This window comes from Microcaecilia unicolor, chromosome 9, assembly GCF_901765095.1.
Source record: "Microcaecilia unicolor chromosome 9, aMicUni1.1, whole genome shotgun sequence".
In the NCBI taxonomy this organism is placed as follows: domain Eukaryota; kingdom Metazoa; phylum Chordata; class Amphibia; order Gymnophiona; family Siphonopidae; genus Microcaecilia; species Microcaecilia unicolor.
Window position 1 is genome coordinate 87,138,205 of NC_044039.1, and position 24,605 is coordinate 87,162,809.

General features: G+C 45.5%; 1 protein-coding gene across 3 annotated transcripts in view; it reads right to left on the bottom strand.

Moving 5' to 3' along the window:
* The window catches only part of STK38L (serine/threonine kinase 38 like), a 228,088-nt gene extending 204,222 nt beyond the window's left edge, over positions 1-23,866 (bottom strand). Inside the window, exon 1 of one of the 3 annotated variants that reach the window (XM_030214536.1) lies at positions 23,825-23,866. In XM_030214536.1, coding sequence (XP_030070396.1) covers positions 23,825-23,842 — 18 coding nt within the window. In that variant the 5' untranslated portion in view covers positions 23,843-23,866. Of the gene's footprint in view, positions 1-7,082; positions 7,278-23,824 lie in introns of those variants that run through there. The other 2 variants (XM_030214537.1, XM_030214538.1) reach the window with 2 other exon arrangements.
* Positions 23,867-24,605: the final 739 nt, after the last annotated feature.

A 24,605-nucleotide genomic window follows, 5' to 3' on the forward strand; every position in this document is an offset into this window, starting at 1 on the left:
ATTATTGGGTTATAAATAGTTCTTGTATAATTTTCTTCAGATACTGTTCTTGATCAAGTGTTGATTCTTGATAATGTAATGTGAAAAGATAAAATAAATTAAAAAAAAAAAAAAAAAATTATCTGTATCCAAAATACTAACCTTGGACTTTATTCTTGGACTGAGAGACTCGCTGGGGCTTCAGCTTGAATCTCAGAGGAGGAATCCACTTCTTTACCATTGGAAGTCTGCCATAACAGACGGCAAGGTGAGGTAATGGGGTATACTACCTATGGTCATGGGGATAGTTAGTCCTTGGCTTTTGTCTGTGAGACTGGTTTTATTTCAGGATTTATGGTCAGTGAGTAATTAGCTGCTGTGTATTTTGCATAAGACGTGTGGTGTAAGTTCTCATAATAATCATTAGGATATCAGTATTGTGCTTGGTTGTATAATCACTCATTTAGATAGTCCTTTTGGATAATCACATACCTTTTGCATATATTTTAGTGATAATCTATTTTTGGTAACTAAGCTATTTGCCACATATATATATAACTATTATTTTTATACCTAATAAATCATAATATATTCCATCTGTGGCATTGTTCCTTTCAGTGGTACAGCTACCGTGTTTCCCCGAAAATAAGACACTGTCTTATATTATTTTTTGCTCCCCAAGACCCACTAGGTCTTATTTTCAGGAGAGGTCTTATATTTCGGGGAAACATCGGTCGTCCCCCCACCCAAGGTCGCCGGGCCCTCCTCCACCCGCCCTCCGTCATCGCCCCCCCACCACCACCCACCCTCCGTCACTCCAGAAACTAACCTCCTTTCACTTTCGCAAGTTCGCAGCAAGCACAAGCAGCAGCAGGGCAGACCTCTCCTTCCTTCTGTGTCCCGCCCTCGCCTGGATACATATTAGGAGTTGTCCTCTTAAATATATATACACAGACCACAGAAAATGAATAGCAAGTGGAACTTGCCTCAAAATCTATGTCAAAAGAATTATGGCTACTTGATGTAGCGAGTTTTAACACCTATGTTTACTAAGCTGCGCTATAGGTGCATTAGCGTGGTTAACGTGCATTAAACGCTAATGTGCCCATAAAAATATATAGGCGCATTAGCGTTTAACGCGCTTTAACTTTAAAGGTGCGTTAAAAACAGGACTTGTGTTGGTTTTAAGAGAAGAATGTGAACGCTAGACAGCATCTGTATCCCCAGTTAATGAGGGTAAAATTAATGCGGATTGTCTGGCACAGGGGTTGATGGAATTAGAGTGCATTGAAGATCTATGTTAAATTTTAGTACAGAAATCTTTGAAGTTCAGAATTTTTTTTTTACTTTAAAATGCAATAAGATACATATTATGCAATAGTTAAAACTGTGTGCTAAATCTAAAGTAAATTTTTAAAAAAGCATGTTAAGATGGAAGTAAAGCTAAGTTGAAAAGTTAATATCAGTAGTTAGAGGTGGAAGTTAAGCTGAGAGGATAAGTAGGTAGGAGTAGGGGAAGCTGCTTTGGTTAAGTAGTAGATGGGAAGTGCTGGGGTCCAGGATTTGGGCAACTTTGTGCAGAACCTTTAATCAGAATCTTGGGACCCAGAGGCCTCTGGTCACACAGCCTCAATCTGTGAGTTCCTAAATTAGGAATTCCCTATTCAGAGGTCCCTGACTTTTGAATCTGTACCTCTCCTCACCTCCACCACACACCAAGAACTACTGCCACCCACCCCTCCTCCATGAACATAGAGGAAGTGGAGGGGGAAGCTTTAAGTCAAAGATACCCACCCATTCAAACACATGTGCAAGAACAGAGGAGTTGGAAAGAATACACAATATGGAAAGAATTTCATAAACCATGCTCCACATGCTTTCCTCACTTGTTCAACTGCCAACTGACTGCACTTTGAAGTCTACTATAAATATCAATTCATTTTAAGAGGTTGAAGTAAAATTTCAGCACTACACAAAGTGAAAGTACAGTGCAGAAATATTTAACACATTCTATCACCAAAATGCACTATTAACTCCCTTCTTTACTTATATCCCATTTAGTGCACAATTTTTAATGCACTAAAATCTTTACTACATTTTAAGTAATTTTTAGATTATGGTTCAACCAAATGTATTAACTTGGGAATGGAGCGTATGCTGGTGGAAACAGCAGGGAGGGTGTTTAAAAAGCATTTCATGACAATATGGGAATCCTTTCTGGGATCTGACACCTTCAGTCTTTACTGCAATAAATAATCTGGAAGCATAATTTGGATAGGAATTCTCGGGAAGGGGGAGGGTTACTGGCAGGCAGGTGACGGGAAGATGGAGGAATTAAACTGTGTGTTTATGAGGCCTTTTGCCATGTTTTGCTACTCGAGACAAGCATACTAAACTGTTCTGGATTGACATGTTTGAAAATTTAATAAAAAGGATTTAAAGTAAATTTTAGAAAACATAGTAACATAGTAGATGACGGCAGAAAAAGACCTGCACGGTCCATCCAGTCTGCCCAACAAGATAAACTCATAGTTGCTACTTTTTGTGTATACCCTACCTTGATTTGTACCTGTCCTCTTCAAAACAAAGTTTGTGATAAGCCTAGCATATTTTAGGGGTGTGCAGACCAAAAAAAAAAATGTTCGCTTTGTTTAGTTTCCCCTGTCATTTACTTGAGTTTTCATTTTATATTCAAAGGTTTTTCTTTTTCATTTGGGGGAAGAGAGTAATTGATGATAGAATACATTTTTAATTTTGGAAGGGGAGTCTTATTCTGGGTTAAAATAAAAACCTGAAATGACACGGAAATGTTTCAAATGCATGCACATCCATTATAATATCACCCACACAAACGTGAAATGACAGGATAAAAATTATGCTTTGAAGCTCTTTATCCTGTTCCCTTTCTCTTAAAAGCAATGGGATACTGTAAAAAAGCAAACATTTAAAATGATCTGCAGTATTTGCATGTTATATGTGATAAGTACAATGCCTAAAAAGCACGCTGATAAGAATCAGCACATAAGAAAATTTCAGAACTGTAAAGTTTCCATAAATAATGTGTTTTATGCTAAAAGGCTATGCTGGTATAAGATTAACAGGCTCTTTTATTTCCATAAATAAGCAAACATGCCCAGTGATTCAGTAAGATAAGTCACACACACTTTAGTTTTACAAATTAAAATTACATACCATATACATTGTATACAAAATACATTCTGGATTTTCCTTTGTGAAAATACAGGTGTATATTTTGCTTCACCTCTCTCAATCTTAGAAGTGCTCATGCTTTCATTACTGCACCTGATATTTGTTATCCAGCATAGCAATGGCTCAGAGAGCTATCATGCATATCTAGACTGTATTTATTTCTATACAGATTATTACATTCTCAACCAGAACTTCCTAGACATGGTACCTTTAAAGGCAGAACGCTCAATTCTGTCATATTCTAGAGACAAATATCAAGATTAAGTCAGAGTTGGAAATTGTACCCAAAATAACTTTTTTTTACCAGAACTTTGCTGATATTTGCTTACTGCTGCTAAACATATTTTGGCAATACAGCAAAGTCTGCACAGGTTCTCCTCATACAAACCTGGCTTGAGCTTGGAATTTATGAGAGGATACTGAATGTCACTTGACTACCTTTGTGGCCAGATAAATCTGTCTACCCTTAGCAGCTAAATATTACTTTACTGACCTAAACAGAACTTTTTCTCATCTCTCTCTGCCTTGCCTCCCCAATCTCTTCAGGCTACTGCCTTCTCCCTAGTTCATTTCACTGCATGATGCCCCCTCCTTCTCCCATAGTAAAAGGAAGTTAATTCACCAGCCTAGGCCCAAGCCCACTCTGCAGCACTGCAGTATGCCTATTGCTATTAACCTCCAGAAAATCAGGTATTTTCTGTATGAAATTGACCATTTATTCTTTTCTTGCTTTATTCAGTAGGTTGATACATATATACTTACTCTATTCTAGTTTACCCTTTTGTTAGGTGAGGTTGTTATGTCATCCCATTAAACACTTATTTGTTGTGTTGCTTTGGACACCATTCATAATTGTAGACAAGCAGTTTAGAAGTATTCTAAAATAAATCAAATAACTCCACAAGTGCCCCCAGGTACAGAATGGCTCCTATTTCACGTCATTCCATACTGCAATGCATGCCTTTTTTGTTTCTCAACTTGATTATTGTAATCTCTGCTTATGCTGGTCAACCCACATCACAAGTGAAATGGCTTCAATCTTTACAAAATTGTGCGGTACGACTTCTCTGTAAGGCTCATAAATATCATATCCTCCCACTGTTTTGTCAATTACACCGGCTTCCAATTCAATTCATAATTTTGTTTAAGATCTTGATGCTGACTCATAAGGCTTAGTATCTAGGTACACCTCCTTATCTAATGTAGTGGTGCCCTATTTATTTATTTATTTATTGTATTTGTATCCCACATTTCCCCACCTATACACCTACATGTAAATCTACGCTCCTTCCCCTCATAACAAATTGGTCCTGTCTAATCCCAAGCAAGCCCACCTAGAATCCATGAGACAGTCAGGTTTCTATTTTTTTTATCCCTAAGATTTGAAATGATCTGCCCCCTTGTAAACAGGGTGAGCAATCTTTTGCTAAATTTAAATCAGCGTTGAATACACATTACTTCCAAATTGCTTTTCCTTACGTTGGGAGTCCTTTCAGGATCAGACATTCAGACCTGTACTGTAACAAGTGAATGTTGTAATTAGATTGAATGGTTGTCCTTTCCTGTGTTTTAATGGCGCTCTTTTCCTATTTCCCAATATTGATTTTTATTGTACAGAAGATCCACTAGTCTGGTATGGATGGTAGATCAAGCTCTAACAAACCATAAACTATATCAGCTAAGAGTCTTCCCTCAAGGATTTAATTTCCTCCATTTTTGGAAAAAAAAACAAGTCTGCAAGCAAACCCATGTATAAAATTCAACATGCCATTTTGCCCAGAAGTTATAAATTATTGGGGCATTTTAAAGTGACATTCAAAAGGTCACTGTACAAAAAGCATTTTCCATAAATATTCAAACATCAAAAAATCCGTCTGACATATTCACAAGTATTTCCTGTTAAAAGCACTGCTGTACAGCATGTGTGAAGCCAAAAATCATTATGTTCTGCAGAGATGCTAGTGCTCCTGCAGTAATTATTTTCAATGGCCATGCGCTAACATTAACATTAGCGAATGGCCATATATTCAAGAAATGGGGGGGGGGGGGGGGGGGAACCCTTTTTGACAGCTATATTGAAAATGGTCTCACTGCATGACTTGAGTTTCAGGCAGAAATCAATTGCATTCTATCCATGTATAAGCAAACATTTAACTTCATGCTCTTAACTTGTGCAGTGACATCACCCCTACTCAGTTCATTTACTCTGCCTAAAGCAGTGGTTCTCAAACCTGCCCCAGAGGACCTCTAGCTAATCAGATTTTCCGTATACCCAGAATATTCATGAGAAAAATCTGCAAGTAATAAAAGTTGTGCATGTAACATCATCATGCAAATTTCTGTCATAGATATTTACTGAGGACGCAACAGAATAGGGAAAGGGAAATGGGACTTGATATACCGCCTTTCTGAGGTTTTTGCAACTACATTCAAAACGGTTTACATATATTTAGGTACTTATTTTGTACCAGGGGCAATGGAGGGTTAAGTGACTTGCTCAGAGTCACAAGGAGCTGCAGTGGGAATCAAACTCAGTTCCCCAGGATCAAAGCCCACTGCAATAACCACTAGGCTACTCCTCCACTCCACTTAGGTTTGAGAACATAAGTAAACATGGAATAAAAGTGAAATCAGACTGGCAACATTCTGCATATGAAAGCAGAGAAGGGGGCAGTGATAAGAGTCCATATTAACTTTAAGTTATTCCATACACTAGACATCTATAGCAGCTCTTCAACTTTTAGGGGCCCTTTTACAAAGCTACACTAAGAAATAGGTTTAGGTTATCCTAACACAGGATGCTCCCACACACTAAGCCCAATTTTCAATTTAGCTGTCAAAAAGGGTATTTAAGGAAAAAAGTAGCTCCTAACTGAAGCACTTCTGGTTTTATTTGAAGAAATTGCTGATGTCTTTTTTGTGTGTCCCTTGAGACATCTGGATACATTCGAATTTTTAAACCCTTAAAGGTTTTTTTCTTTATTTTTGAAAAACATCCTCAAAATCCAAATTTTATCTGGTGTCAAAGCTACTGTAGCCACCAAGGTAGCTGCTGTTACTTGTTCTGTGTCTGATGTTTCCAGCAACACGGAGACACAGAATTTTTTTTATTTTTAACTAACGAAAAGTGCCAAAGCAGAGGACCGAGATGTACTATGTACAGGAGTGCACAGAAGAGTAGTGTAACCAGCAAAACTCTTCCGTATGAATAACACAACTGATTTAACTTTTATTCTTCAAAAGACCTGACACAGCATTGTGTTTCAGCAAAATACCTGCATCAGGGGTCCAAACACAATAATAAACATACAGTAACTACCATGCACTTAGCACACAGAAATGGCAAAACTAACGTGGAACGCTTTAGTGCATCCCACATTAGGTCATTTTTAATGTTACACAGTAGTAAAAGGACCCCTTAATTTGTAACTCAATGCAAATTTTGTCATACGTATGCCTGCCCAAATGTGAAGGAAAACGCTGGCTGGTGGACTTCAGGGGCCCCTTGCACGTATGTCTAACACCAGTAGAGAGAAACAACCTGGTGCAAACGACCCCGCCAGACTTTATCTCCCTTCCTCAATGCTTATGAACTCCCAAATTTTAAATCCGTCCTCGAGTTCTCCGGCTCTATATTTCATTATGCTCCAGGCCCCATTACATCCTAAAAATACGATCCTATCCCACCCCAACGCGGGGAGATCTAATAGAGCCAGAGATTCGAGACGGCTTCCAGCAGCGGGAAAAGCGAGTGAGCCAGCCGTTTTCCCCACCCTCACTAAAACACCGACTGTAAGCACTAGGCGTTAAAGCCGCTTCCAAACTCCCCCAGCCCTACTTGCCTTTTCTTTCCCAACGACAACCACAAAAAGACGTGAAAAAGGGAGACTTACACACCTCTGTCCGCAAGTGACCGTGGGGAGTGGGAGGAGGCCTCACAGCTCAACCGGCGAAGATTGTTATTTGTTATCTTCCGGCCAGGCTCAGACAGTCCGCAGCCGCAGGAGCGTCTCAGCCAGCCTCCACCTGTTGTCTTCGAAGAGCGTGTGAGGCGGTGTTCAGCCAACCGCCGCACTCCATTTCCCTGCCGGATGCCTTCCGCCAATCACCCCCAGAGCCAGACGCCTTGCCGGTGACGTCAGTCGGCCTGGCTGGCTGGCTGGCAGGTAGGGCGACAGAGAGGGGAATGGATTCGGTGCAGCTGCTCCTGAGTAACAGCAGACTACAGATCAGCCAGGATAGGGTGTCGTAGGTGGGGATTGTCTGTACCAAGGAGGTGTCATTAAAACCTCCTTGATCCGTGATCTCATCGCTCTGTAGAGCGCGCTTATTGTTTACTAGTAATAGAGGAGGAGCGCAATAGCGCATGTTCCATTAGGCGTGGACGGAAAATGAAAACAAGTCAATTATGTCTCAGCGACTTTAGATCAGTTATTGCACGTCTTTAACAGAAAACACCAATACACCGGCCGATAGCAATGGAAATTAAATAACCCAAGTGAACTCATATACTACTAGAATAGAACGGATACATACTGTGGTATTAAAGTCTGTGTACCGGTTCAGCTTGTTTTGTTTTTAATTGTGATTGGTATGGGTCTGATGTTTAAACTGGTTATTTTTTATGAGGTCATGCATGTCTGAAAAGGGGAGGAGAGCATATGCATGTGTATATGTGTCTGGTGAACACAGTCTTCATATAAATAGAGTTTCCCTTTGAAAATTTGGGCTAGAGTGAGGAAAATGCACTGGTACAAAAGTGGAACTTCTCTATGTCCCTTTAAGTCTCCTCTATTTACCTCTCTGCCTCAATTACGCAGGCTGTTACTCTAGCCTCCAGAGATTTTACTCATTCTCCCAAAGCCAAGAACTTTTTGTTCTAGCAAACATATATATATTACCTTCCACTAACTGGCAGATAATCATATGGTAGTAAATGAAGAGATTCCTAGCTTTTCAGGAGGCGATGGATTGCACAGTGTTACCTCAGGGGGACTTTTCACTTCTTAGGGAGGGCATGGGACAGAATTGCCCCAGAGGGGGCTTTTGCTCAGTCAAATTGAATTTTTAAAGAAGAAATCCTTACTGAAGAGCACAGGTACAAATCAAAGTAGGGTAAAAAGTAGCACATATGAGTTGTCTTGTTGGGCAGACTGGATGGACCATACAGGTCTTTTTCTGCCGTCATCTACTATGTATGTTACTGTGTTACTAAATTTGAAATGGGTGTTTAGAACATATATATATAAATAAACATAAACATATGTGATGCCATATTGGAACAGACCAAAGGTGCATTAAGCCCAGTATCCTGTTTCCAATAGTGGCCAATCCAGGTCACAAATACCTAGCAAGATCCCAAAAGAGTAAAACAGATTTAATGCTTCACACCAGCAGGGCCGTGCCAACACGGTAAGCGAGGTAAGCATGGCAGGAGGGCGCCATCCTCTGGGGGGTGCCCCGCCGCACCATGCTTACCTCGCCCTCTTCTCCCCAGATCCTTTTTCTTTTTTTGTTTAAATTTACCTCTGTCCGGCGGCAGCGTAGCGTTAGTGAGGAGGCGGCGCTCCCCCGCCCCGACGTGTCAGTCTTCCCTTCGCTCAGTTCCGCCTTCTTCTGACATCAGAAATGACATCAGAAGAAAGCGGAACACTGAGCGAAGGGAAGACTGACACGTCGGGGTGGGGGAGCGCACCCTCCTTCTCACTAACGCTACGCTGCCGCCGGACAGAGGTAAATTTAAACAAAAAAAAAGGAAAAGGATCTGGGGAGAAGAGGGCGGGTAGTGTAGCGATCGTTTTCGGGGGGGCGGGGCCAACTGCAAGGGGGCGCCGGAGACCCTAGGCACGGCCCTGCACACCAGGCAGGCAAGTAACCAAGCAATCCTCACGTCTTCCAGACACTCAACTATCTACATGCCTAATGATCAAATCTCTCACTACAATGGCCATCCTAACCCTTCCCTCCTGGGCAGAAGGCCCTGGAGACACATTCTCGGTGTGAGAGGATATTGCATCCCATGGAGGGCAGGTACTGGCTACATGCACTGAGTGAATGCCTGTAATAATAGCTTTTAATGTTTCTATTCTGTTTGACAAAGCATTAAGACACTTACCTTACTTAGAGGTTGTTTTACTAAGCTACAGTAAAAAGTGACCTTAATATGTCCTTGTGTGAGTTTTTTCCACACACTAAGGCCATTTTTACACAGCAGTAGAATAGCCAGTTTTCCAATTTTTGTATTAATGGCCAGGTGCAAATGTTGGATATAACAAAAGAGAGGGAACGAAGTACAAACTAAAGTCCAAAAACAAAAAAAACAACAGCACCACGGGCCTTTAAAAATGGAACACAGTTCTTTAATGAATGAGCCTTGACAAAAAGACCCGACACGGGTATCAAAATACAGAAAGTGAAAGTGCCTTGGTGCTTTGTAGCTTTTACTACATGAGACGTGGGGTAAGGAATAATATATTGTAGAGGAATATATTCGAGTTATTCCCCAAGTTTTCCACGTCATCACTGTGACCCCTGACGCAGGTGCTAGTCACCGAAACACGGCCCGTGTCGGGTCTTTTTGTCAAGGCTCATTCATTAAAGAACTGTGTTCCATTTTTAAAGGCCCGTGGTGCTGTTTTTTTTGTCAGGTGCAAATGTTGCCATTAAAAGAAATTACCACGTAAGCACTTACACCTATTTTGCAGGCGGTAAGGGCTATTTATTATCGCACAGTACACAGCAATTTGGAACTTACTGCAAGATGCTTGAGCACATCTCACGGTAAGCCATTTTATGTTGTGGTAAGCATGCATTAGCGCTTACCGAACCTTAGTAAAAGAGCCCTAATAATAGGGTATTTTAGTGCTTTTTAATGCATAGTTTTATTTATTTAAGGCACTAAGGCCACTTTTTAACATAGTGGACAATAAAGGCAGACACAAACCAATTCCTCCCACATTGGGACGATAGATGCAGATCAATATTAGACAATATTGCCCCAATTCAAACCAGAACCTCACACAGAAAGAACTCAATACCATGGTTCAATGAAGAACTGAAAAAAATTAAAACACAAGTTAGAAGGTTAGAATGTGCGTGGAATAAAAAGAAAGACAACCCCACACTTAACGCCTGGAAACAACTTCAAAGGAAATACAAATATACCATAAGACAAACTAAAAGATTATATTATAAAACTGAAATTGGACCAAAATATAAGGACACACATAAACTCTTCCAACTCGTGAATAAACTACTGGATATCACACCAGTTACAACCGACAGCAAAGATACACCAGGAGCAGACAATCTCGTGAAATACTTCAAAGAGAAAATCATACAACTGCGACTTAAAATACCTGTCAGTACCATCAACTACGCTGAACTCCTTGATTGTCTAGACCCAGACCCTGGTGTACACCCAGCAGACAGAACATGGACCAACTTCGAGACATTATCTGAGGATATCTCCCAAACGCTCAAAAGATTTGCCAAATCTCATTGCAAATTAGACATATGCCCTAACAACCTTATGGCATCCGCCCCTCAACAATTTATGACAGACCTAACGAATCACTTGAACTATATGTTAAAAAACGGACTCTTCCCGAAGGAGAAAGGAAACATTCTACTCACCCCAATACCCAAAGATGCAAAGAAAAGTGCTAGTGAATTAACCAATTATAGGCCAGTAGCATCCATTCCCTTAATAACCAAACTAATGGAAGGGATGGTGACCAAACAACTTACAAACGATTTAAACAAATTCTCAATAACACGACTCCCAGTCAGGATTTCAATCTAACCACAGTACTGAAACAGTACTAGTTACTCTCATGACTAAATTGCAATAAACAAATGATTGCAACTGGCAAGAATATACTACTTCTACAATTTGACATGTTTAGCGCCTTCGGCATGGTTGATCATGGAATACTACTATACATCCTCGAGTACTTCGGATTTGGAGGCAACATTCTCAACTGGTTCAAGGGGTTCCTAACCACACGATCATACCAACAGTGGCGTTCCGTACTTGGCTGACACCCGGGGTGGATCGCCACTGCGCGCACCCCACCCCCCCAGATGCAGTGCAACACGGCACCCCCCTGGCATCGGCACCCCCCGCCCTCAAGGAAATAGGAGGTTATATCAGAGGGCGGGACTCAGTAGTGAAGGGCCAACGACGAAACGGTTTTCTTCATTTAAAGTCAGCAGCGCTGCAGATTGGAGGTGCCGGCCGGAGCTCAGCTGGTAGGCAGGTGGGGACTGTCAGGGGGAGTGAGAGGCGTTGCGCCGGGGGGGGGTGGATGGAGCACCCCCCCACCCGTTGACACCCGGGGCGGACCGCCCCCACCGCCCCACCCTTGCTACGCCACTGCATACCAAGTAACATCTAACTCGACTACATCAGCCAAATGGATACCTGAATGCGGAGTTCAAGCTTCTCCTACTAACCTACAAATGCACTCGATCTGCAGCCCCTCCCTACCTCTCTACCCTCATCTCCCCCTACGTTCCTACCCATAACCTCCGCTCTCAAGACAAATACCTCCTTTCAGTACCCTTCTCCACCACCGCCAACTCCAGGCTCTGCCCTTTCTGCCTCGCCTTGCCCCATGCGTGGAATAAACTCCCTGAGCCCATTCGCCAGGCCCCCTCCCTGCCCATCTTCAAATCCTTGCTCAAAGCCCACCTCTTCAATGTCGCCTTCAGCACCTAACCACCATACCTCTATTCAGGAAATCTAGACTGCCCCAACTTGACATTTCGTCCTTTAGATTGTAAGCTCCTTTGAGCAGGGACTGTCCTTCTTTGTTAAACTGTACAGCGCTGCGTAACCCTAGTAGCGCTCTAGAAATGTTAAGTAGTAGTAGTAGTAGTTCCACAGGGATCCCCCCTCTCACTGACTCTATTCAACTTAATGATGATACCCTTGGCCAAACTACTATCAAACCATAACCTCAACCCATACATATACGCAGACGACGTAACGATGTACATCCCATTTAAGCAAGATCTAACAGAAATTTCCAATGACATCAACCAAAGCCTACATATCATGCATTCATGGGCAGATGCATTTCAGCTGAAACTCAATGCAGAAAAAACCCAATGCCTAATACTTACTTCTCAACATAACATGAACAAATTCACCACCATTAACACACCAAAATTTAATCTTCCAATTTTGGACACCCTAAAAATTCTTGGAGTTACCATTGATCGACACCTAACACTTGAGAACCATGCGAAAAACACAACCAAGAAGATGTTCCACTCAATGTGGGAATTAAAAAGAGTAAGACCTTTCTTCCCGAGGACCGTCTTCCGTAACTTGGTACAATCAATGGTACTCAGTCATCTAGACTACTGCAACGCACTCTACGCTGGCTGCAAAGAGCAAATAATCAAGAAACTTCAGACAGCCCAGAACACTGCAGCTAGACTCATATTCGGTAAAACAAAATATGAAAGTGCCAACCCTTACGAGAAAAGCTACACTGGCTCCCACTTAAAGAACACATCACGTTCAAAATATGCTCACTAGTTCATAAAATCATTCACGGAGATGCCCCAGCCTACGTGTCAGACCTGATAGACTTACCACCCAGGAATGCTAAAAAATCATCCCGCACATTCCTTAATCTTCACTTCCCCAATTGCAAAGGTCTAAAATACAAACTAACGCATGCGTCAACCTTTTCCTACCTGAGCACACAATTCTGGAATGCGCTGCCGCGCAACCTAAAAGCAATCTATGAACTAACTAACTTCCGTAAACTGCTGAAAACCTATCTCTTTAACAAGGCATACCACAAAGATCAACAAATGTGAACACCTCCACATATATACAGAATTGTCTTATAATTTCTGCTTGTTATACTACTATCATGTCTTATTATTATCATGTTACCCAAGATCCTTCTGTAATACTACATGTCTATTTCTTATATTTTTCCACCATTCATGATGTATTGTAAGCCGCATTGAGCCTGCAAAGTGGTGGGAAAATGTGGGATACAAATGCAATAAATAAATAAATAAAGTTTAGTAAAAGGACCCCTTAGAGCAATGGCACCTGATCCTGGAGGCACAATGAATATTCATAAGAGAGATTTGCTACTGTGGTAGTGGTAGGGGCCATTTTCCCATGCGCTAGGACCCTTTTTACCGCATCCAGAAAAAAAATGGCCACGCAGTAAGATAACTCTTACCATGTGGTGGAGAGCCCTTACTGCCACCCATTGAGGTGGTGGTAAGGGCTCCCACGGTAACCCGGCAGTAACTGGGAAGTGCATGGCGATGCCCGATTACCATTGGGTTAGCACCACACTGGAGCGTGGGAAATGGCCGCACTGGGCCAGCGGTAGTTCCATTTCAGCTTTTGGTAAGCCCACATTGGGTCGTTTTATAAAAGACCTCCCAAGTGCTTTGAAAATACAACTCCATTAGACTACTAGAATCTTGCTATATACGCACAATAACTTAATTTTAGAAGTCATATCGGCCCTAAGATCATTGCTGTTAAGGTGCTCACCAAACTTTGCCAAGACATCTGGGACAAACCACAATGGCCAACTGACTGGAAAAAAAAACAACCTGCATACCAGTTCCCAAAAAGGAAGATCTAACGGACTGCACAAACTATCAATTTCCTTAGTGCTACATACTAGCAAGGTCATACTGAAGATTATTTAATGAAGACTTGAGCCATATGAATGCTTCCAGATGGGCAAGCAGGGTTCAGGAAAGGAAGAGGAACATAACACATCATTGCCGATGCACAGTTTGATAACTGAAAAAGCAGAGTATCGTAAGGAAGATTATATATGTTTTTACTATTTTAAGGACGTTAATTGTGCCAAACTGTGGAGAATACTTAAGACAATGGGTATACCCAGTGGTGTGCTGATAAATTTTTAACGACAGGCTCTCTCCCTGGTCCACCTCTGCGTCCCCCCTCCACACATACACAAATTGCAGAGCTGGCTATACCCGGGGTGGGCAATGCATTACTCTCTCCGGGAAAAAAACTATTTTTAATGCTCCCAGGTTCCAATCTAATTCATGTTTAATGTGGGATAAAATGCCATAAATAAGTAAATAAATAGATAGAAACTCTGAATGTTGAGCACATGATTCCCATAACATGATGTCTGTTTTAGAAGCCCTTTACCAGGAGAAAAAAAAATCTCTGCACCAATAACAGTGTTAGGTGTCCCTATAACCAGCCCCTCCAAATGACACTCTGATTACGATTTATAAAAAATAACTACTCTACCTACGAAAAGTTATTCCCTTATTATACTTCCTCTGTGTACATCCCTATGCACAAGATGGTGGCATTTTAAAAAATTGTACTTTTCTTTTTTTTTTTATAGTATCCTTCCCACCGCACCTCACCTACCTATTACAGACCTCCTCCCCGCTCCCCCGAGCCAAAGGGTACCACTCCCAGCACATACCTGAAGGCAGTGTCCCTGGTGGTCTAGTGGATTCTTTGGGGAAGGAAAGATCCCCAGTCTTTTCTGCCCGCTGCCGGAACTGACCCTCCTCCTGACGCATCTTCTTTAAAATGGCTGCCAAGACTTACAAGGGCGGCCTCGCAAGACATCTCCTTCCTCTCTCTTCCATCCATGTCCAGCTTTTTTCCTCTCCCCCCCTCCATGATCCATGTTCAGCTTTTTTCTTCTCCCCCCTCCATGATCCATGTCCAGCATTTCTCCTCTCTCCTCCCCTCCATCCATGTTCATCTCACTTCCTCTCCCTTCCCTCCTCTCCATTCGTGTGCATCTCCATCTTGTCTTCCCTTCCCTCCATCCATCTCCAGCATTTCTTCTCTCCCCCTTCCCCTCCATCCATCCATGTTCTTCTCACTTCCTCTCTCTTCCCTCCCCTCCATCCATGTCCAGCATTTCTACTACTACTACTACTATTTAGCATTTCAACTCTCTCCCCTCCCCTCCATCCATGTGCATCTCCTTCCTCTATCTGCCCTCCTTTCCATCCATGTCCAGAATTTCTCCTCTCTCCCCTAAATCCATGTGCATCTCCTCCTCTGTCTTCCCTCCCCTCCATTCATGTCCAGCCTTCCTACTTCCTCTGTCTTCCTTCCCTCCTTTCCATCCATGTCCAGTATTTCTCCTCTCTCCCTTCCCCTCCATCTGTGTGCATCTCCTTCCTCTGTCTTTCCTTCCCTCCAACGTTTCTCCTCTCTTCCCTGCCCTCCACTCCATCCATGTCCAGCATTTCTCCTCTCTCCCCTCCATCCATGTGCATCTCCTTCCTGTCTTCCCTTTCCTCCATCCATGTCCAGCAACTCTCTTCTCTCTCCTATCTTCCCCTCCCATCCATGTCCAGCGATTCTCCTTTGCTCCTATCCTCCCCTCCCATCCATGTCCAGCGATTCTCCTCTTTCCCCTGCCCTTTTCTCCCATCCATGTCCAGCAATTCTCCTCTACCCTCCCTTCTATGTCCAGTGATTCTCCTTTGCCCCCTATCCTCCCCTCCCATCCATGTGCAGTGACTCACCCCAGCCTATGATGGAAGAAGCTGATTTGGATTTAGTTGTGATCACAGAGAACAGTGACTGGGATATAGTTATACCAGAGTATAATCTGTTTAGGAAAGGCAGGGTAGGAAGAAATGGAGGGGAAGTGGCATTATATGTTAAATATAATATTAAAGCCACACAATTGCAAGACCTAGAGGGTAAGGAAGAGGCACTGTGGGTCAATCTGGAAAGAGGGAATGGCAAATGTATTTACATTGGTCTGATATACAGGCCTTCTTCACAGACAGAAGAGGACAGAGATTTAAGACATTCAAAATATAGCTGTGAAAGGGGAAGTACTACTAGCAGTTTCAGTTTCCTCCGGCGCTCCTGCGCCTCGTCCCGCCTCCTGGTCTCACTGGGATTGGGTGCCCTGTGGCTTCTCTGCAGCTCCTCCCCTTTTCTGTACTCTGGGCCTATCAGGTACTCCTTTCTGTCCTGTCTGCCTCTTGCCTCTCTCCCATTGGTCGCAAGACATTCCCTCCTCGTCTCTCTATCCAATGGCAGATCTCTCTCCCTGCTAAGCTCCTGCTGATGTCAGACACCAGCACTTTATCTGCTGATCTTCCTAGGATCTTGCTTCGGCTTCTACTTCGGTAGGTGATTACTTGCACTCTTGTTTGTTTCCTGTCTGTTTTGTCCCCTGTTTCTGAACTCTGTCTGGATTCTGACTTCTCTCTTGGCCTGCTGCCTGCCTTCTGACCCTGCGTGTACCCAGACTTCTATTGCCTGCTGCCTGCCTGTTTGATGTTGCCTGTACCTGGATTACTCTATTGCCTGCTGCCTTCCTGTTTGAGTTGCCCATACCTGGATTGCGCTATCGCCTGCTGCCTGCCTGTTTGACGTTGCCTGTATGTGGATTACTCGATTGCCTGCTGCCTGCCTGTTTGTCGTTGCCTGTATGTGGATTACTCGATTGCCTGCTGCCTGCCTGTTTGACGTTGCCCGTACCTGGACTACGCTATCGCCTGCTGCCTGCCTATTTGACGTTGCCTGTACCTGGACTACTCCATTGCCTGCCGCCTGCCTGTTTGACGTTGCCTGTACCTGGTTTTCTCTGTGTCTGCTACCTGCCTGGCTGATTCTTTCAGCACCCTCTTCCTGCCTCCTCTCGTAAGTCCTGCCGGCCACCTGCAACTGGGGGCTCAACCTCAGGGGAACGGCGGTCATCACAGGTGAAGCCTGGGGTTGCCCGGCCGCCAAGCAGAACCGAGTCCGCTCCACTGGACACAGCGGCACTCTACTTGGTACAAGGACTCACAAGCCTGACACTCCCTGACCTACAGAATAACCTTTGGCCTCTCACAGGGCTACTGACCAGCTTAAATAGGCCTACCTGTTCGGAACACAACCAAAAGTGTGAGATCTTACCTTACCCTCCATTACCCCAGATGGGTAAGTCATTTAACACCCCCACCCTCCATTTTGATAGGTACAAACGTTAGGTGCCTATTTATTAACCCATGGTACAAAGCATGTTCATGCACTATTTTACCACTTTACCCTTGCCAGCCAGGTTTTCAGGATATCCACAATGAATATGCATGAACTTGATTTGCATACACTGCCTCCATTATATGCAACTCTCCTCCATGCATATTCATTGTGGATATCCTGAAAACCTGGCTGGCAAGGGGTACTCCAGGACCAGACTTGGGAAACACTGTTCTAAAGAATGGGGGCAGGGAAGCACATCACCCTCCACAGGAAGTGGGCCATATTAGGAGAGGCTGGAGGGAGCTCAGCCATGTATACTGTAAGGAGGAGGTAGAGGGAAGGCAGAGAAGAGTGGACAGGGGTAGTAGGCCTAGAAAGGAAGATCACTCTCTGCCGGGAAAAGGGGGTAGGAGACTTGCAAGAAAGGAAGTGAACTACAGAACCCAGCAGCACTTGCAAGGGAGGAGGGAACAGGAGGGACAGCACTCCAACTCCCAGCAGGCAGAAAGGCCAGCAGGTGATTGGGAGATGGAGGACAATCAAGTAGAGGAGCAGCACCTGGGAGAGAGGGTGGGGGAAGACTCCATGGAGTGGGAGGAGATTGAGCTAGAGGAGAACTGAGAAAATGCCTCTATCTCCTAGGCAGTAGGAGAAAGTGAGTAGAGGAACTGACTGACTCAAAGGTCTATTTCAAGTGGGTTTGGAGTTGCAAGACTGAACTTTTGGGAACTGTTGGGGCTTGTTGGGAGAGGGGAAGAAGAAGGGAAGTAAGTTGTACAGAGACCAGCAGCTGGAATACAGCGCATACTCTATGCGCCCGCTGGTGGGGCTCTGAAATAAAAGTGCTCTGCAGAATAAACAGTACTGTGAATTGCTTTTGTGCAAGTGAGCCGGAACAGGTCCGTTGAGGAGATGGATTAGCCCCAATTGTGTGGGCGAAGAAGGACAGCTCGGAGAGGTGCTCAGAGGTGCGCAGACCACACAGAGAGGTGTTGAGCGGAGCGCGGACAGCACAGAGCGGTGTCGCAGCAAGAGCGGACAGCACGGAGGGGTGCTTGCTGACATTTGGTGGCAGCGGTGGGATATTTGACAGAACTTCCTGGTTCTCCAAGAGAAGGAGGAGCAAGGCGCAAAATCCTGGGCTATCCGGTGAGCATATAGCCGGGCTGGAAAGGGATTTTGCTGATGCATGGGTGTGGTTGCAGGGTGGCAAACCTATAAAAGCAGCTGCACTTGGAGGTTGTTGTTTTTGTGTGTTGTCTAGGAGAGAAGAAGGCCAGCACAATGGATCCAAAGGAGATGTTTTCCTTCATGGCCCATCAATTCCAAAAACAACAGGAACTGGCACACAAATTGATGGAGGACTCCTTGGCCGCATCGAGGGCCCAGCAACAGCCGCTTCTGGAACTGTGTCAGGAGTTGTTGAAAGGAGGAGCACGGGAACAGCCAGGGCCGACGATGCCAGAGGGAACTGCAACGGGAGGAGCACCGTTGACCGGAGGCCTGACGGGGATGAACTGGTTACCCTGGGGTAAGCTGTCCGATAAGGACGACATAGAGGATTACCTGGGGGCATTTGAACGGGTAGCGGTTGCTGCAGCCTGGCCAGGGGAGCAATGGACTATGAGACTGGCTCCGGCATTATCCGGGGAGGCACTGGCAGCATTTCGCAGTCTCCCGGCTGTTGAGATTGCGGACTATGCTAAGCTTAAACGGGCTATTCTGGACAGGTACGGGCTAAGTAAGCAGTCCTACCGAAGGAAATTTAGAGAGTGGAGGTGGGCAGAAGGAGAGACGCCCAGGGCTTTGGCCCAGAAATTACTGGATTTGGCCACCAAGTGGTTAGAACCAGAAAAAAACTCAGTGACTCAAGTAATGTTAGAGCTGGTGTTGGAGCAGTTTCTGGAGGCCTTACCAGCAGAATTGAGAAGGGACTTGATTAGGCGGGGCTGTGGGTCTTTGGATGAAGCTGTTAAAAGTATGGAATGCTTTCTAGAGTCCCAACATGTGGGTGGGGGTGGGGTGCGGGCGGGAAAGGAAAGATATATGACAGGGGCTAAGCCTCTCCAGGCAAAGAGGGAACTGGCCGGTATGGGTGAAGGGGGAATGGGGGTCTCGGGGTATGCCGGGGATCGTATTTGTTATAGGTGTGGGCATAAAGGGCACGTAAGGAAGGATTGTAGGGCCAAGGAGGGCTTTACTTCTCATTCTTATAAACAGGTGTCCAATCCCTTTACTCAGGTCGTGGAGGTGGGGGGGGGGGGGGTGAAAGTGGAGGCCCTGTTAGACTCGGGAGCTGACCAATCTATGCTTTCAAGGAGGTTATGGTCCCGTATAAGTAAGGGAAAGTATGATCAGAGAGGGGCTAGCCAGGGGGAGGTAGCTATTCAATGCATTCATGGGGCTAGTACTAGGTATCCTTTACATTGGGTGACCGTAAAAGGGCCTATGGGGGCACACCGGATATTAGTAGCGGTGTTGTCTCGACTGCCACAGGACCTGATACTGGGGAGGGACTGGGCCCCTTTTTCCCTATATGTGAAAGGGGGAAAAGCCTTTGTAACTACCCGGGCTCAGTGTCAGTCACAGCAGGAGGGTGGGAAGGTTCTTTCTTTGGATCAGGTTTTTCCCTTTCATCCTGAGATTTTTGGTACCCCGGGGAAAAGTAGGAAAGGGGTCCGGCAAAATAAGGGAGCTCAATGGAAAAGAAGGCAGGCCATGATAGAGGTTGAGGGGGAAGGAGATTTTCCAAGGGACCTGGGGAAGCTCCTAGAGCAGTTTCCCTCTTTTCAGAGGGAGCAGGAGTCTGACGATACCTTGCAGTACGCCTGGAGTAGGGCCCGAGAAGGGGAGGGGGGCTCTTCCCCGCATTTTAGGGTGGAGAAGGGGCTGCTATTTAGAGTTAGCTCGGCAATAGGGAGCGGGTGGCAGAAACAGTTGGTGATACCTAAGGGGTTTCGTAGCCTGATCATGAGATTAGCTCATGATCACCCGCTGGGGGGACATAAGGCGACACAGGGTACCCTGGACCAGGTTTTGCGAAGGTTTTATTGGCCAGGGGTTTATAAAGAAGTGGAAGTGTATTGTAATTCCTGTGGGCTCTGTCAGAAGGTAGCCGAGAGGGGGCCAGAGCGGGCGCCTTTATGTCCCTTGCCTCGTATTGGGGTTCCGCTAGGCCGCCTGGCTATGGATATTGTAGGACCGCTCCCCAAGTCACGGAGGGGTTTTGTGTATATTTTGGTGGTGTTAGATATGGCCACCCGTTTCCCGTGGGCGGTGCCCCTGCGTACAGTGTCAGCTAAGGTGATTGCCGCTGAGCTGATTCACATTTTTTGTACGGTGGGGTTTCCCCGGGAAGTACTTACTGATAGAGGTACTAATTTTCTCTCCCGTACATTGGCTCAAGTATGGGAGGCGTTTGGTATTGCACACATCCGTACCGCAGCTTACCATCCTCAGACCAATGGTCTGGTAGAGAGATTTAATAAGACTCTTAAGACTCTCTTGCGTAGAGGGTTGGGGAGCTGTATGGATGAGTGGGATCGCCTCTTGCCATTTGTCTTATACACCTGCAGGGAGAGTGTGCAGGCTTCGATAGGAGTGTCTCCGTTCGAATTGATGTATGGGAGGGGCCCGCGGGGAATTTTGGATATCCTGAGGGAACAATGGGTGCCTCCGGATAGAGGAGACTGTACGGTGGTCTCTTATCTGTTTGACCTGAAGGGTAGGTTGCGACGATTGGGGGGCTACGCCCGGGATAAATTGGGTAAAAGTCAAGAATATCAAAAATCATATTATGATCAGGGAGTGAAAGAGCGAGGGTTTGCAGAAGGGGAGAAGGTCATAATTATGATAGCAGATGGCCCTCATAAATTTGAAAGTCGGTGGAGGGGACCGGGGGTGATTACTAAGAAATTGGGGCCCGTTACGTATGAGGTGAGGAATAAGAGGGGGAGAAAGCAAACATATCACGTGAATGTGTTAAAGTTGTGGAGGGAAAGGAAGGTGCTGTGGGGCGGGACTAAGGCGATGGAGGAGGAGGATCTGGGGCCTCAGATCTCAGACATCTTTAAGTCCCTGAAGCCCCACATTGCAGAGGAGTTAAATAAGGATCAGCAGCAGGAACTTGGGGCACTACTAGAAGAGTTCCAGGATGTCCTTACTCCCTGTCCGGGGGAGACACATTTGAGCATGCATGAGATTATTACAGATCAGGGCCGGGTGGTTAGGCAAAGACCTTATAGGCTGTCCCCGGTGAAACAACAAGAGGTGGTTAGACAGGTGAAGGAAATGCTGGAGTATGGTATTATTGAAGAATCATATAGTCCTTGGTCAAGTCCAGTGGTGCTGGTGCCTAAGAAAGACGATACCTGGCGGTTTTGTATTGATTTCCGCCAGGTTAATGCCCTCTCCTCGCCTGATGCCTATCCTATGCCTCGTATTGAGGATTTATTAGATAGGTTGGGGTCGGCTCAGTATCTGTCTACGCTGGACTTGACCAAGGGATATTGGCAGATTCCTTTATCTGCGGAGTCTAAGCCCAAGACGGCCTTTTCTACCCCTTTGGGGCTCTTTCAATTTAAGAGGATGCCGTTTGGATTAAACTCCGCAGCGGCTTCCTGTCAGCAACTGCTAGATAGGGTCTTACGGCCCCATCAGAGTTATGCTGCGGCTTATCTGGATGATGTCATTATCCATAGTGAGGACTGGGTTACACACATGAGGCAGGTCAGGAAGGTGTTAACAGCTTTCCGGGAGGCAGGGCTCACACTTAATCCCCAGAAATGTCACTTCGCCCAGCAGGAGGTTAAATATCTGGGCTATAAGGTGGGGGGTGGGCAGGTAAAACCCTTGTTGGATAAAGTACAAAGTATTAGGGAGTTTTCTTATCCGGCAACAAAAAAAAGGCTGCGGAGTTTCCTTGGGCTAGTCGGGTACTACCGCAGGTTCATTCCCCATTTTGCCTCACAGGCTGAGCCCTTAACAAATATGCTAAAAGGGAATCGGCCGAATCAGTTGAAATGGGGGGAGGAGGAGAAAGAAGCCTTTCAAGAGTTGCGTTTAGCGCTATGTGAGGATCCGGTGCTGAAGGCAGTTGAATGGGACAAACCCTTTGTGCTGCAAACGGATGCCTCGGGGGTGGGATTGGGGGCAGTACTTTCTCAGATCCATGAGGGGGAGGAACATCCTGTGTTATATTTGAGCCGTAAACTCCTTCCTCATGAAAAAGGATATGCCACCATTGAGAAGGAGTGTCAATACTATTTAGAGGGACGGCCCTTTAGGCTTATTACGGATCATGCCCCCCTGAAATGGTTAATGCAGATGAAAAGCGCTAATGCCAGACTTATGCGTTGGTATCTGTCCTTGCAACCCTTTCAGTTCCGGGTGGAGCATCGGGCAGGCAAACTATTGGGGAATGTTGATATTCTGTCCCGAATGGCCGGTCAGGAGGTGGAAGGAGTCAAGCCCCGGGAGGGTAAAAGGTTCTTAAGCGGGGGGGTATGTAAGGAGGAGGTAGAGGGAAGGCAGAGAAGAGCGGACAGGGGTAGTAGGCCTAGAAAGGAAGATCACTCTCTGCCGGGAAAAGGGGGTAGGAGACTTGCAAGAAAGGAAGTGAACTACAGAACCCAGCAGCACTTGCAAGGGAGGAGGGAACAGGAGGGACAGCACTCCAACTCCCAGCAGGCAGAAAGGCCAGCAGGTGATTGGGAGATGGAGGACAATCAAGTAGAGGAGCAGCACCTGGGAGAGAGGGTGGGGGAAGACTCCATGGAGTGGGAGGAGATTGAGCTAGAGGAGAACTGAGAAAATGCCTCTATCTCCTAGGCAGTAGGAGAAAGTGAGTAGAGGAACTGACTGACTCAAAGGTCTATTTCAAGTGGGTTTGGAGTTGCAAGACTGAACTTTTGGGAACTGTTGGGGCTTGTTGGGAGAGGGGAAGAAGAAGGGAAGTAAGTTGTACAGAGACCAGCAGCTGGAATACAGCGCATACTCTATGCGCCCGCTGGTGGGGCTCTGAAATAAAAGTGCTCTGCAGAATAAACAGTACTGTGAATTGCTTTTGTGCAAGTGAGCCGGAACAGGTCCGTTGAGGAGATGGATTAGCCCCAATTGTGTGGGCGAAGAAGGACAGCTCGGAGAGGTGCTCAGAGGTGCGCAGACCACACAGAGAGGTGTTGAGCGGAGCGCGGACAGCACAGAGCGGTGTCGAAGCAAGAGCGGACAGCACGGAGGGGTGCTTGCTGACATTACTAATTGAGTGGAAAAGGAGTTAAGCCCGCCAATAGGATAAAACCTAAAGAAGGAAGGGGTTGATACCTTGAAGTCCCTTTAAAACAGGGTTGTCCAACCTTTGTCCTCGAGAGCCACAATCCAGTCTGGTTTTTAGGATTTTCCCAATGAAATATGCATAAGATTTATTTGCATGCACTACTTCCACTGTATGTACACAGATGTCATGCATATTCATTGGTGAAATCCTGAAAACCTGACCTGGCAAAGGCTGAGGTTGGACACCTCTGCTTTAAAAGCTCTCTCTCAATGAGGAAGATCCCCACTGGCCACTGCTGGTGGAGAGCCTGACCCTGAAAGTCTGGGGACCTTGATTTAGGGAAGTACATGCATGAAAGAAGTACTTACCTTAATGCTTTTAGTCATGGACTTTGAAGTGTGTTGAACTGGAACTAACAACTGGAGATGGAGGACAGACCATAAGGTCAAATTGAAATTTGTCCTGTCCAGGGTGTGGTGGCTGTTGGGCTGAAACTCCTAAATGCATTGCCCAAAGGAGTCAGCATAGTTCTGAGCTTAATGTAAGAAAAGCTGGCTAGAGAAACCACCACCCCCCACCCCCAAGTGCTAGTCTTTTTTCTGGAGAATGTTAATTGCCTAAGAGTTGGAGTCTAAAGAGACCAATCTGCAGAAACCCATGAACTTAAAGAGAGGCGCAGTGCCCCTTAGGTGCATGGAGCCGTAGATAACATGGCGCCGTGCACCGAGGGGACAGGCGTGTTCGTGCCAGCGGGGTGCCAATGCGGAAGCGAGGTGGGCTCGTTCCCGCCGCAAATGGGCACCCCACTGGGAGAGGGAGGAGAGGAAGCGGGGTTTAAAACCCCAGGGAGGAGCCCGGACAACCTCTTTCGCGTCCGGGCTCCAGGTGCACCCACCCCTCCCTTCCCAACATAGGCGTAGTTTGACTCTTTAATTTGGGGGGGGGGGCAAAGGATGGGGCGGAGCATATTAGCATATTTATTTGCATATATACATATGCAAATGAATATGCTAATATGGAGGAAGGAAGGGAAAAAGAGCTGGCTTTTTGGGGGAATAACCATAATGAATGTGCATGAGATATCAAGCCAGCTCTTTCTCCCTTCCTTCCTTCCTTCTTTCCTCCTTACCTAGCACTCCCTCTTCATCT